The sequence below is a fragment of the Rhinichthys klamathensis genome, unplaced genomic scaffold (assembly GCF_029890125.1).
Source record: "Rhinichthys klamathensis goyatoka isolate OS25496 unplaced genomic scaffold, OSU_Roscu_1.1 h1tg000485l_1, whole genome shotgun sequence".
Lineage (NCBI taxonomy): Eukaryota > Metazoa > Chordata > Actinopteri > Cypriniformes > Leuciscidae > Rhinichthys > Rhinichthys klamathensis.
In genome coordinates, this window is record NW_026606972.1 from 332885 (window position 1) to 347510 (window position 14626).

General features: G+C 35.8%; 3 protein-coding genes across 22 annotated transcripts in view; 1 reads left to right on the forward strand and 2 right to left on the reverse strand.

Moving 5' to 3' along the window:
* Positions 1 to 14626, forward strand: part of gnptab (N-acetylglucosamine-1-phosphate transferase subunits alpha and beta) — a 71478-nt gene that overhangs the window by 19030 nt on the left and 37822 nt on the right. For 2 of the 3 annotated variants that reach the window (XR_008804110.1, XR_008804109.1), the window contains exon 20: positions 59 to 149. Coding sequence is in view for 1 of the 3 variants with exons in the window: in XM_056237349.1 (XP_056093324.1) it covers positions 59 to 149; positions 1580 to 1651 (163 nt within the window). In the remaining 2 variants the exon portion in view is untranslated. Of the gene's footprint in view, positions 1 to 58; positions 150 to 1579; positions 1951 to 14626 lie in introns of those variants that run through there. The other variant, XM_056237349.1, reaches the window with a different exon arrangement.
* chpt1 (choline phosphotransferase 1) lies at positions 3765 to 10999 on the reverse strand. The gene is made up of 8 exons (XM_056237350.1): positions 10575 to 10999; positions 7476 to 7623; positions 7053 to 7194; positions 6875 to 6959; positions 5382 to 5513; positions 5020 to 5178; positions 4789 to 4914; positions 3765 to 4355 (listed from the first exon to the last, which is right to left on the reverse strand). Exons 1-8 carry the CDS (start codon positions 10806 to 10808, stop codon positions 4239 to 4241), a joined length of 1143 nt encoding a protein of 380 aa, XP_056093325.1. The 5' UTR covers positions 10809 to 10999; the 3' UTR covers positions 3765 to 4238.
* The window catches only part of mybpc1 (myosin binding protein C1), a 40728-nt gene continuing 37981 nt past the window's right edge, over positions 11880 to 14626 (reverse strand). For 17 of the 18 annotated variants that reach the window (XM_056237331.1, XM_056237335.1, XM_056237332.1 and 14 more), the window contains one exon: positions 11880 to 12591. In XM_056237331.1, coding sequence (XP_056093306.1) covers positions 12473 to 12591 — 119 coding nt within the window. In that variant the 3' untranslated portion in view covers positions 11880 to 12472. Of the gene's footprint in view, positions 12592 to 14553; positions 14594 to 14626 lie in introns of all 18 variants that reach the window. The other variant, XM_056237336.1, reaches the window with a different exon arrangement.

Genomic DNA, 14626 nt, shown 5'->3' on the forward strand with positions numbered 1-14626 from the left:
ACCATTTAGCAGGGGTTAAATTAACCATGTAACCTTGTCTTGACCCCTTGTTTCACAGGCGAATATACAGGGACAAGCTGAAGTTCTGGACTCACTGTGTGCTGGTGACATTAGTCGTCTTCACTGTCATGTCTTTCTTTGCTGAGCAGGTCAGTATGGTTTGGCTTACATGTCCATTGTGCACTATCTGTCTTTCTTTATTTCACTACACACACACACACACACACACACACACACACACACACACACACACACACACACACACACACACTGTGTCCAGTCAGCTGAGTCTGGATAGTCTCAATAACATTAGCAACTAATATATCGAATTTTACCCAGCAACCATCTGTGTTCTTTTAAGGAAATGGTAAAGGCAAAAATATCATCCTGATGATTGATCAACCAGGCAGCTTGCAGCAAATAGTCACACTATTAATTGCAGGGTCGTGTTTCTGTCTTTTGGAGAGGTTAATGGACACAGTGACCTTTTAAAAGACCAGTGTGTCTTCATCTGTACTTAGTGACAGAACAGTAATGTGAACACTCACTAGAAGTTACAAATATGGATATGATGCATTATCAGTGGATGCTTCTGCTGCTGCCATAAATGCATGTAGAGGCATGTCATGTTTAGCTGCATCATCATTTCTGACAGACTGGCACATTAACAGGCTTTATTACAATCTTCAGAAAAGATTTACAGCCTCCCTCGTTAACTTCCTGTTTCTCTTGATGTAGTTCCCGCTTGTATGCAGCACTTATTATTTTCATTATTGTTGTTTTTTAATGTTTTAGTTAGTGGTTATGGAGGACTTGAAGTGACAAAAATACAATGAAAACAATTCTCTCTCTCTCTCTCTCTCTCTCTATATAGATATATATATATATATACATATTCAAAACGGTTTAATTTGTTTAAAAACAGTTCAATGTAATGATAAATAATATAATAAAGTAATGGAATTTAAATAGCATTTTTATAAACATTTTACAAATTGTTTTTCCAGTGGACTGTTCACATGTGGAAACTTATTACTTATTACAACTTATTACTTATTACATGTGGAAACTTATATAAATTTATTAATTATTTTGTTGGATTTAACTGCAATTTTAAAGATTAATTAAATCTATTTGTATATTTTATTTTATTTTCACATTATTTTTTTTAATATATTTTTAGACATTCATTAATAAATATAGTAATATTCATATAAATTTGATCATTTGAAAATAACTTTTAAATGAATAACATAATTGATTTATTTTTATTTTTAAATGGCACTTTGAGTTCTTCATAAGGGGTGGGTAATCCATACACTGATTCATGTTTCTTTGGCAAACAAATTTGAAACTATTTGCGAAAACTAAATCAGAATTATTAATGATTAATCACATTGTGACTCTGAATCTAAACTGAATCCTGTTTTAGTCTAGTATTAGCCTTCCCTTTTTTGATCATGTGTCAATCTTGTTTCTATACTGTACGTGTATCATGTGTCGGTCACAAGTTGACCCACAGCATTCACAACAGGGTTGGTTGACACTCCTTTCTCTTCCTCTTCTTTCCATCCCTCAGCTGATCATGTTGAAACGACGGCTTTTCCCCAGACGCAGGGTCAGCAAGGATGTGAACCCAGAGCGGGTGTGAGGTTATTCCTCTCTCAGAGGGTGTGTCGTGGGAATATGAAGTACCACAGAAGTACTTGCGTTAATGCCGTCAGATAAACTAGCCCATTTGGAGGTGACTGGATGAAGTTGATGTAGAAACTTCGAGGTACAGGCCTCCTTCACAAAGGGGCATTAGTGAGACACACTGCGGCCCACGAGGCAAGCGGCTTTCTCTCGTCCCGCGATCACACTCCTGGTTGTGTATTGAATGTGAACTGAACTCGATATTGAGTGTGAGTTGCCATATGACCTGAAGTGTTTGAAATGTGATGATTTGAAATAGGATTTTTAATTTAAATGAGAACATCAAGGGTAAAGTACTACCCGCAAAGGGTTGTTCTTTCTCTTGTTCTCTTTGTATTGTCTTTCCTTCCTCATCCTCACAGTGCCTTTCTTTACCACATGAATGAAAGCGGTGGACTCTGATGCACGGCTGGAACTCTCTGCCTTGTGTTTGGCTTTTTGCATTTGTCTTAATCTGTCTTGCTCTCTCTTGCTTATTCCAAAGTGGCACAAAATCTCCGGGAGCGTATTTAAAACCAAACAGCAATCCTGATACTTGGTAATTCGAGCAAGGATCAACAAAAAGGACCCATTTCCTTCTCTTTCTCTTTCTAAATGCATGTCGTTTTTGCTTGAAGTCCTTCACGTGCTTGTCTCTTAGTGGGACATTAAATACCGACTCTGTCTGAAATTCAGATGCCACTGCCTGTGGCCCTCATGTGTATTAATTAACTCTTCACCTTCACTTGTCTTTAAAAGGGAATTGTTGTTTTTTTTGCTTGCTCATACGTTACAACTACTGACCCCAAACCTCTGCAGGGCGTACGTGCCTGACAAAACAGGCTTGAGTTTATAAAAACGTGTTGAATGATAATGCTGTTCTGAGATGTATTTCCCTGTTTACTTTTATTTATTAGGTTATGAAGGACATAATCGTAATATACAAGCATATCATTGTTTTATTTTGGAAATGTAGGTTATTAAAATTCTATCTAAATACATTTTAGGTTTCTAAATTATACTGACACTTTTGTGTCAATTGTAAATTTAACCAGAAACTGTGCCTCTTTTAAATTTTTTTTTTTTTTGGAATTGCTCAAGCAGAAATCTGAATGACATAATGTAATGAAACAGCAAAATCTGTCAATTAAAAGTCTTTCAAAATCATGACTGCTTTGATATGCCTTGTTTTGAAATTTGAAAGGCAGCTGCACCTTAAGTCACATTTTTAGGTGTTGCCTGTCACTGCTTCTTGCTTTCAGGACGAGGAAATGACTTTAGACAGTGTTCTATTCAAATCACACAAATTTTTTTATTTTTATTAGCCCTTTGGGAGGAGATGATTCTAAGCAGGCAGAGATAGTGCATCATAAAACGGGCACAGAGGATCAACACCCCCCAAAACCCCCTCCAAAAAATCCTTGTCCCTGTTTTTAATACAGCCACAATCCTTGACAATTAAGTTCTTTCAATTATTATTTTTGTTTTAAACAGGCTTGACTTAATTTCACACTAAATTCAGTCAGATTATTAAAATAAATACATACACTTTAATCACTGGACAATCACAAAAAGTTTACTTTTACTTCTTAAAGCTACAATGGCTGTTTGGGCAAAGTTTATTTCTGGATCTTGTTTTTTTTTTTTTATGCAAAGTCTCGCAAGATCTACAAATAGCTGCTTTTTTAATGACAGTAAAAATCCTAAACGGTAAAAAGGTTCTGTGATGTAAACCATTGGCAGTTTGTCGACTATATGAGATCTTAAATACAATAACGAAATTTGTAATACTTTTTTCTTTTGTACTTTACCAAGATCAGAGGTATAAAATGTGTCTAAATGAAATTATGGATATTATATGATGTAGAAAACGGGCTTAGTTTAAAAAAAAAAAAGCAGAAGATTAATTGATTGCCCAAACTGCAGTTGTAGCTTCCCTTTTTTTCTTTAAAATTGACAAACATGATCAAACCCAAAAAACAAAGTGCAAATCTATTCTGATGAATACTACAGTGAGACAACAAAAAAATCCCCCCATTAATTATTTTTTGGGCTATTTTCGATAATTGTTTTTTTCTCATCTTAATCTTTGACCAAATGCTTTGGATTAGAAATATTTAGGCCATGTAAACTTTTTGGCCAATTCATCTTAAGTGAATGATTATTTGATTTCCCAACAATTTCCAACGTATCCTTTGAAATAATAATAATCTATAGTTCGTTCCAGCACAGAATGAACCATTTCAAGGCAACAGAAAACTTGAACTTGGCTCAGTGAAGCTCTGGCCCTGAGGCCATGTTTTGTACATTTCGTTGTGTCTAAACTTTTTCTTTTGATCCAGTGAGATATTCTAGTGTACATTAGTGTGGAAAAACAATACGAGCTGTTCTTACTCAAGATGGTCTGGTCAAACCTGGCAAAACATTCAGTTCTGTTAGTTTGTGGTGGTCACACTGTCAAGGCCGTTGCGGTTTTGGTTTGTGGGGTTCTCCTGCTCTAGCTTGAGAAGCGGGACGACGTCTTCATTCTTACATCCCGCTTTCTCCTCCCGCCGGGCAAATTGTCAGTCTCTGTGGGTGTGGCCCTGTGGGGTGATGCTGAAAACCCGGATTCGTAGGTGGGAGGCGATTTGCAGGCATAGGCCCATGCAGTAACGCACCAGATCCACCAGGGACAGCACCTAAACAACGGTGATTGAGATAAGACAGGCTTGTTTAGTTTTGACTCAAATGCTATTTGATATGGAAGATTGTTTCTGCCACAGAATTTTTTTTAAAAATCAAGTAAATTTATATCTCACAATTCTGACTTTCTCAGAATTGTGAGACATAAACTTGCAATTGCGTGTTAAGTTTGAATTCTGGAAAAAAAGCTCAAAACTTACATTTTCTCGCAATTGTGAGTTTATATCTCAAAATGCTAAGGAAAAAAGTCCTTTTATTTTTTTTTAAATTCTGAGGCAGAAAAAAGCTTCCATAATTTGCTCATAAAATACATTGGTCAGAAACCATACAGCTTTATAGTATGTTCGAAAACTTGAAGAAAAAAAACACTGAAGCAGTTAAATTGAATTTCTACACTGAAGGTTTGACCCGCTAATGGATCCGGCTCACCATGGCGATCCAAAGTACGATGTGTTCATCAATAAAGCTGTTGAAATACTGATTTAGGAAGAGGAGTCCAGGACCAATGAAGGCTGTGTCCTGAAGATGAAGCTCACTCTTGGTCATGTGGGCCACCTGTAGAGCAAATCATACCTGAAAACACCTGATGCACTTTAGATCGTTTTAGATAACCGTTTAAGAAAAGGATGAAGCTCATGTAGGCACATGAGAAACACTCACCACCAGCTTATTTGAGATCTTGGCGATCACCATGCCAAATGTAAGAACATAAAGGCAAGGGTGGTGCTCGAAAAGCTGACTGGAGGACTTTTTAAAGATGATGAAGGCCAGAGTGAGGATGAGACCGATGTGTAGACCAGGAGACAACACACTTGTGTCCTGAGGAAGACGTGCACTGTTAAAGTTACCCTATTATTTAACAAAGACTTTTTACTTTGCATTGTTAAACCTTGAAAAGGAGTTATCATATGAAGCACAAAGCTAAAAAAACAAAAAAACATGACTGCAATAGGAATCAATGCTTTTAAAGAACAAAAACAACAAAGACTTTAATGACCCAAGCACTGCTGGAGTGCACTTACTGCAACGGTTGAGCCGTTCTTGCCCACGCCACCATTCAGGATGATGTAGAAGTAGTTATAGGTTGAATACAGGAACCCGCCGATGATGCCAAGAATTGGAAAGGTTTGCAAATTCACACCAAGAACAGGTAACTGGGTGAAACATATGAGAATATATAATATGAGAATATCTGTTAGTTCGTGGCTCATGTGAGCAGGGGTGCTGGGAAGGGGTGAGGCTGAAGCTCTGAGTATGCTTTTGAATAGGGAGGTTCGAAAGACTGATGTGCGTGTTGAAACCATCTGCTGTTTTCTGCTTTTTTGGCAAAATAATGTCTATGGGTGACTGGTAGCCATGGAAGCAGTTTTTACCTACATTTACCTTTTCACAGTCTGTCTTCAGACAGGAGGCAGAGAGCAAAAGACAGAAGGTCTACTTAAAGAACACACTCAGAAAGGGGGCTCTGTCATGATTCACAGTTTTGAAGGGTTTGAATTATTTATTTTTTTAGTAATATTATAGTTCGAACACTTTTAAAAGAATTATTTGAAACCATGTCTACACTGGAAGCACCAAATTGCATGTCACACTGCAACTGAGGTTATTACATTAAATTATAATAAATGATATTTACTTATATCATATGATATTATTATTATATTAGCATTGTGAATAAATGTTAATAAAACTATTCATAAATAGACATGATAGATTACATAAATGTATTATTTTTATTATTATAATATTAGTATTGAGAATAAACTTGTAAATAAACAAACTACTAATAAAAATATATTATATTTATCTTTTTATTATTATTGTGAATAAACATGTAAATAAAAAAAATATTTATATTATTATATTTAAATGCATTTAGGTAGATATAATATAAATCTATGTATATAAATATAATATAAATATGAGCTTTTATTTATTTACATGTTTCTTTGTTTATTCACAATACTAACATTATAATAATATCAATAATTATAATGTAATCGATAGATTTATATTATATTTACCTAAATTTAATATATTATTGTTAGTTTTGAATAATTAAAAATTATTAATAAAAAATGGTGAATTTATACATGAGGAAAAATAATTATATATTGATCTATATAGTATATTGATGACTGTATTGGCACAGCCCTAGTATGCAAATGGTTTGCTAAACTTTTTAACTGATTGATTTTAAATTAGTAGGCCAGAAACATAAGCTGACAGATGTAACAGTCAGAAGTTACTTAAATATATATCAAATAAACTAGCAGTCAATTCTCACAAAATGATACTTGTAAGTAAAATCATATTATGTCAGACTTATGGGGAAAATAAGTAACTCTGCAAGTCATAGACATGGAGTGTCTGTTTTCCATTTGAAATCATGTTGTGACTGGCCACAATGGACTTTTCTAGTGTAGACGGTTTCAGTGATTATAATGGGAGTGGATTTATGAATGTTATGAGAAAGAAACTAAGGTCTGTCTGTTAGAGAAGGTAATTGACGTACCCTAGTCTCCCAAAGACTCACACCTCCAAATGCTGTCATGATATACATGATCACAATAGCAATCTGGACCTCTGTCACGTCAACCCTGCAGAAACCATTCAACAATAAAACACAGTTTGAAAACAAAACAAAACTGGCTATGAATTCAGTCGAATAAGCCATGAACAGATGCACTCACAATCCGAAGCGGAGTGTTCCAGACACGTACGTCTGCCAGTGCGCGCAGAAAAACATGAACATGCCCACAAAGCCACAAAAAAACATCCAGTTAGGGTGAGCGCCGATCCCACAGGATATACACGTTCCCACGGCAACAAACACTAAGAGAGCAATCCAATTAGAATGCTGTTAATATGTACAGATGTAAATAAACGACAAACAGCATAAATCTACTGCTAATCAATGAAAGTATTACCCAATATCTTTTATTATACCCTAATATATTTTTAGGATGTAGCTAGTTGGTTGCTTACTGGGCCAATTTAAGAGGTTCGTTCAAAGCTCTAACTGTAACAATAATAGTAATACTGATGGTTGCCTGAGAAAGCACTACTAAATATTACTCATAACTAAAGGACGAAAGGTGTCTGGCTGGTTATACCTGTTGAAACTGCGTCACAGCCATGGTCGAAGAGCTCCCCAAGAGCTGAGCTGCTATTGGTCCGTCTGGCCTGCTTTCCATCAATGGCGTCCAGCGATTGGTAGATGAAGAGACCTAAGGCGCTGAGAATAAAGGCCCAACCTGGAGCCTAAAAAGGGTAGATTATGAAGGAAAAAATAAAGGCCAGGCCTTTGAACAAATATGAACAAATAAGCATTTTGAAGACCCGGTTCTTCTTGTTTGACTCAATTAAAGCCAATGAGGCATTTTTCCAAATGATATTAAATGCTCTTTGTTCATTTATCTGCGGTTTCTTACATTCAACCACTCAAGCTTGCAGATCTCTTATGCCAAGAGAGAGCAAACAAACCCTCAAACTAATCTTTGACCTCTAACTGATATGGATGGTTTGTATTATTTTATGCAAGACTGGAAAAAAAAAACTTATCAAGGATAGCAAACATGGACACAAAGGAGCTTTATTTTATCTTCTTTCCTTTAATAGATACAGTTATCTCCACTATTTTGCCATAATATCATTTGCTGTGAAGCGAATTGGGAAAGAAGCACTTCAGCCATATATTATTCTTGCTAAGCAGAGTGAGAATAATCAAATAATATGAAGGAAAGAATCTGAACAAATGTGAAATGATTTAAATCCTTAAAGTTGACAGGCGTAACTGTCTGCCCTAGATTGTTTGCTTTAATGCTCCGTTTCTTCCTTATCTAGGCCTCATTTTCACTATTATTCATTTCATCCCTTTAAAACATTTGGTGTAGATTGGAAATATAAGATTTAGCATATTAACATGGGTGTAATAGAGTAACAGGTGTGAAAAATAAGAGATAAAGGTTGAAAAAATTACCATATAAAGACCACGAGTAACCAATATGACATGGTGGAGTGCTTTGAAAAGACCCATAAACGTGGATAATGCGAAATTAGAAGACGATGTAAGCGTTGTTTAAATCAAGGGTTGTGTGTGTGTGAGTGTAAGTGTAAAAGTCTAATATGGGCAAAGGTCCATGTGGCCTACAGGGTCGATTTCCCAGAGAGCCTACATGCAGGCCATCTGGTTTCACTGCACAAAACAGAATAAATCCCCTGCGTGTTTCAGATCCATCACTTCAGTACTTTTCATTCAAAAATCTCTTGAAGGCCTTTAATGTATTAAATAATTCTCCCTGTTAAGTCTGTGACTTTGGATGTGATTGTTGTTAAGAGAACAGGACACACAACTCAATATCAGGCTTATGCAGTTACATGAATAAGGACATACAGTACAGTCGATTCTGATACTAGACACAGATACTGATAATTTACATTATACGAAATGATGCACTGTTCGTGGTTGTCAGATTAAATCTGGACCTAAATATGTGGAAACAAATAGTGATATGTGTATTATCTGACATGCCTTTTGGTGTTAAGCAACACTACTGTTCAAGCGTTTGGGGCTGGTAGGATTTTTTTTTTTTTTTTTTTATGTTTTAGAAAGAAGTCTCATATGCTGACCAAGTCTGCAATTATTTGATCAAAAATAGAGTGAAATTTTCAATTTGAGTATATTTTAAATGTAGTTTATTTTTGTGATGGAAACCCTGAATTTTCAGCATCATTACTCTAGTCTTCAGTGTCACATGATCGATCAGTAATCATTTTAATATATGCTGATTTGGTGCTCAAAAACTTTTCTTAATATTATCCGTGTTCAAAATGGTTGCGTTGCTTAATATTTTTTTGTGGAAAAACCAAGATACATTTTTTTCAGGATTCTTTGATTTAAAAAAAAAAAAAAAAAAAAGTTCAAAAGTGTTCAGCGTTTATTTTAAATAGTTAAACATTTATAAGGTTACAATTTTTATTTGTCACTTTTGCTGATAAAAGCATTCATTACTTAAATCTTACAGACCCCAAACTTAAAAAGTGTAGGTTTTGTTGATTTTGTTGGAAAAGTGTATGATTTGTTATCGCAACATATTTTCTTTTGACAAATCCACTTAGATAATTTATGTAGTTCAGATAACATAATATTTTGAGTTTCTGTTGATTAAACCAGTCTCCTTCATTGTATTTACTCTTTTTTTTTTTTTCAATTGAACTTAAATTAAGTCATCCAGATTATTAACTTTTTTCAAGTTAAACCAACAATACTTTTTTACAGTGTGTAGTAGTGAATATCATCACAGTTGTGATTACCTGTGGCTTGGCCTTGTGCTAATATTCAATACAGCAGCTCTTGCTCATGCAATATTGTTTAATTATAATATATGATGATTATGACATTAATTATATTACTACTTTGGGCGACCTGACCAATAAGTTTGTCTCCGGGTCAAAGTTCACTCCCTTTATCTATGTTCTATCCTGACAACAGGTGGGTTAAAGTTGTGCATTCAGCAGCAATCTCCAAAACTGCATAGCAATAAACAGAGGAATCTGGACTTTGCCAGTGGACTATGATTCTGGAAATATGACACACACAGGGTACTGTGACATGTGGTCACAGTGCAGCCAGGAATCAGATAGAGAGGGTCAACAGCTAAAATAACAAACAATGATGATCTGCATGGCCTTCACAGTCAATAAATCTAATAAAGCTGCTTACAATGCCTTCCAAGCAGGCAACACTTTATTTTAAGGTGGCGTAGTAACATGTTGCATGTATACTATAGTAGTAATAACAGTAAATGATAGATAGTTACAAGTAACTAACCTTAAACCAAACCCTAATCTCACACCTATAGTACGTACATCATGTAGTTAACTAATATTACTCAGTACTTACTTATTTGTGTAACAAAACACTGTAACAACGTCAACTTAAAATAAAGTGTAACCCAGTTTCATAATACATCAGTTAACGTGAATCGATAAGCAATGTGCTACTAGAGACAGCGGCCAAAAAATCCACAAACACGAAGCTACGAAACGTTACTTGTGTATTTATAGTCTTCGTTCAGCACCACTGAAAGCAATGCAATCCTAAAATGCGAGCGTTTATTTTTAAAACTGACGTTGCCAGCCAGGGCATTTAAATAGAACGAAACACGTAACGCTGTCACTCAAAGTTTCGCTCGCGCCTGAACTGAACTCACCTCCTCCGTGGCCGTGGGGCTGTAATACACGAGAATGACCGTCGTTAAGATATTAATGAGGAGTCCAATGATGGTCAGCGTGTTCGGCGCGACCCATGTCGGGATCTGCTGGACCAGCCAGTTCCAGTATATCTGGCAGGGCGGCTCGAAGAGAGAGCGACCGGCCGCGCTGTACTTGTGTTCCTCCAGGCGCTTGAGCTGGACCGCAGACAGCGGCTCCGGACACGCGCACATTATGATCGCTCTTTTGGCAGGGTCAATGCAATGGTTTGGTCCTAATCCCCAAGTGACCACATAGAAGACGACATTAGCTTGCGGTGGTTACGTGTGGAGAGTCATTTTGATGAGCGGAACCGACAGGCTCCTCCGTTCCTAATAGTTGAGAGCAGATAAACATAGAGGTGCAGGAAACTGCGGTCCGGAAGAGGACACAGCCGGGAAATTTAAATGGATGCGGTATCGCGTCTGACCAACAGGGGCGCAGATGTTGATGTTCTCATTCACATTACCAGGCATTCTTGTTGTTATTAACATATCTGTTAAATATGTATTATCTATTAAAACATATCTTATATATTTAAACCTTTTTCTCTTATTGAAATAATCTGAAATAAAATATAAATATTAGATGAAAAAATCTAACTTATTTCGGTTAGTTGCGAAGGCAACATTTCTAATTTTGGCTTAAATCGAATTACTAAAACTTACATAAACATTTAAATGTTTTATTTAGATGCAAATAAAAAATAACTAATAGAAATGTGATATGTTGGACATTTCATGCACTAAATACAATTTAGGGTCAAATATTTATAGATAACTAGACTGTTAAAAAACATTTTCATGATTTGTTATATATATCGACTTTTTTCCTTTTGCCAAATCAGCTTAGACAATTAATGTGGTTCAGATAACATTTTGATTAAACCAATCTCCTTCATTGTATTAACTCAAATGTTTTATTTCAATGAACTCACCTTTTTAAGGCAACCAGGTAACTTACTTTTTTTAAGTTAAGCCAACCATAATTTTTACAGTGAATTTCCTAATGGTTACCTAAAGGTTACAAAAGAAATGGGATGCATTTTTATGAAAATAATATTTAGAAATGATTTAAACCCAAATTTAGATAGAGACGGAGATGCACTATAGATTGATAAATAAAACATATTTTGTGCCCAAAGAACAGTGTTGTCAAATCGCAAGAGAAAAACATAAGCTAAAAGAAAATTTGCAATTATGCATAATGGGAAAAAAATGTTCAAATAAGAAACTTTCTGAAACAAGAAAGAAACAGAAAAAAAATTAATATAGAGACATTTATTCAACTGTCATGCTAAAATGAACATTGGCATGTACTATCAAGCAACCTTCGACAAACCTGTCTCTCTGACACTGACTTATCTGTCTGATGTCTGATCTGCAGTTGCACAGTATTGACATTGCTAATCTAGGTGTATTTCAGTAGATTCACTAAAGAATGATGGAAAGGGGTTGAAAAACTCAGGGGTAAAGTCAAACGGCAGAAAAAAAGAAAGGAAAAGAAAGACAGAAACGTCAAAACCCAGACTTTGGACCACCCTCGTCTCCCAAACCCAGAAAAACGTTAATGAACTGCATCATCATCATACTGTATCTGTAACTGACTGCTCAATGTCTTTCACAATAAAATGTCTATTTGTGGTATATTTTGAAGCTACAATCCAGTTTACTAAAGGCATGCATCTGAGTTTCAGTGGCAATTCTTAAAACACAGCTTTACATGATTTCACAGTGACAGACGCAGACTTTCTAACTATAGATCCATGTCTGAACAAAGCATACCATGCCAAAGACACATATGCCATTATTTGTAGTAGTGACAGGGATTTCTGGGTAATCATTCAGTGAATCAGCCTTCAGTTGGATCCCTTCTTCTCTGACTCGGACTTCTCTGAGGTCTTAGACTCGTTCATGTACTTATCAATGAGGTGTAAGGGAACGCCTCGCTTCATCAGCTCAAAGAACGTAAAACCTCCTGAAAGAGGGGAAGGATAGACAGAGTCAGAGAGATGACACTGAAAACAATGAAACTACGAGATACATGTGTGTTCTTCACAACATACAGTGGCCAAAAGCCATACTTAAAAATGTCTGAAAGTCTTTGTATTATATAAAACATCATACCTAGTGCCATTTATTTTAAAGAAAGACAGCCCACACACACTTCTTAAGCAGAACGTTTCATAAAAAGAAGTTCGTAAGGTTTCAAATGATAAAACAATAGATGAATTGTTCAAAATGTAGACGGTTGTTTACCAAGACACCTGTGTGAACTTGAGGAGAACTGATTCAAAACATCCGGCATTATATTGATACAGAAAAAAGTCTCATAAAAGTGAAGTTAAAAGCCTGAACATCATTTGTTTGCAGACACACTTTTACTTTTTACAAATATATATATACTTCAGCATGACCCTAATGCATTGACATTCAGCCATTTTTAAGTGTGACTTAAGTGTCCAAAAACCTTTTGGGGGCTACTGTGTACAGAGAGAAGTGGTAGAGACAGACAAGAAGAAAAGGAAGACAGTCAAATCAGGACAGGAATTTGTCAGTGTTTGGCAGGTGCAGCAAAAATGTTGAGGCAGTGAGTACAATCAAATCTCTGCAAGCTTTTGCAGCTATTCAGGCGCTCATAACACATTTCATCATTGCATGTCTTATCTTTGCTTGCTGTAGCATGTTGAGCTGCATGAGTAGTTGTTGAATGTGCTATAAATTAAGCTGCATATGCAAATGACCATCGTTATAAATATACAAAGCATATACATGTAGGTTCACAGTGAAAGCACCTGCAGAAATAATACATCAGAATCGAGTTTTGCTTCTGACCGCTTGGTCTCAAGAGAAAAAGGGGTAACATCCAATTTTGTGGCAATTCCTGTGTCTATAATTACTAGGATTTTACTTTAGCAAATTTTACACTATTGTTTCATGTAATAAGTAAAGTATCTGTTACTTGTTACATTTATTTTGTCAAGTAATTAATACACATTACTTTTTTATTTAATAATGTTCACTTGAAATCCTTTCTCTTAGGCATGTAGGGAGAAATAGGCAAAGGTGCACATGTATTGTGGGAGTTGTGTGAACCAATATTTAGGGTTTTAAAACTTGGTAAATATGCCACTTTAAAAGTCTTTTTGTGGTATAAACTGTGTCATTGCATGCAAACTATGTTGGGTGGACGAACACTTAAAGTAGAACATCCTAAAGTAACATTTCTAGTATAAAAAATGCCTGCAAGCCAAGCATTGTGCTTCCGTTCTGGAGGAGAAAGAGTCTCAGTTAGATGCTGTTGAGAAAAAAGTAATTTATAAAAGAATTCATAATTATAATGATTAGCACCAAATTCTAACTTTTAAAAGTAACATTCCCCAACACTGGTTGACCGTCAAAAGCATGCACAGTATAAATTCAGTTTGAACAGAGCAGTTTTCCTGGTCACCACGATTTCACTAAGACATGTTCCTGAATCAACTTAATTTGTTGATCCTGGAACAACATTCCTGGCCAAAAATGTAGTCCTAATCCTGTCCCTACCCCTAAACCTAACCCTACCCATAACTTATCGCTTAAATCAGAGGGAAATAATGGGTGAATAACACTGATGTAGAAGCACCTAACCCTGGTTGTAAGCCTACACTTGACATAAACTTGTTCCTCAAATCTGATTGGTTGATTGGAATGTTGTTCCAGGATCAACAAACATGTTGCGCTTGGTGAAATCACATTCACCCAGTTGTCCTATAGAACCTTAAACTGGTTCATGGAGTTCTTGTAGAATCCTGTAAACATTCTTGATTCAGGAATATAATTCTCCAATTCTAGAGCATTACACACCAGCAAAGAGCATAAGCAGAATTATTGGCAACCAAGGGATGCAGAATGAATGAAAAAATAAGCTTCATATGCCCGAAACCATATGAAAGCTTACCTTGAATGAGAACAACACAGTAACTATTCCTGAGTGATGACTGGGGGAGAAAAGAAAATACGGATTAAACCCA

Coding starts and splice junctions, on each gene's coding strand:
- chpt1 (XM_056237350.1), bottom strand. CDS start 10,808: ATGTGCGCGTGTCCGGAGCCGCTGTCTGCGGTCCAGCTCAAGCGCCTG. Junction 7,195..7,475: donor CTGTGACGCAGTTTCAACAG/GTATAACCAGCC, acceptor TTGCTCTCTTAG/TGTTTGTTGCCGTGGGAACG. Junction 6,960..7,052: donor GGAACACTCCGCTTCGGATT/GTGAGTGCATCT, acceptor TGGTTTCTGCAG/GGTTGACGTGACAGAGGTCC.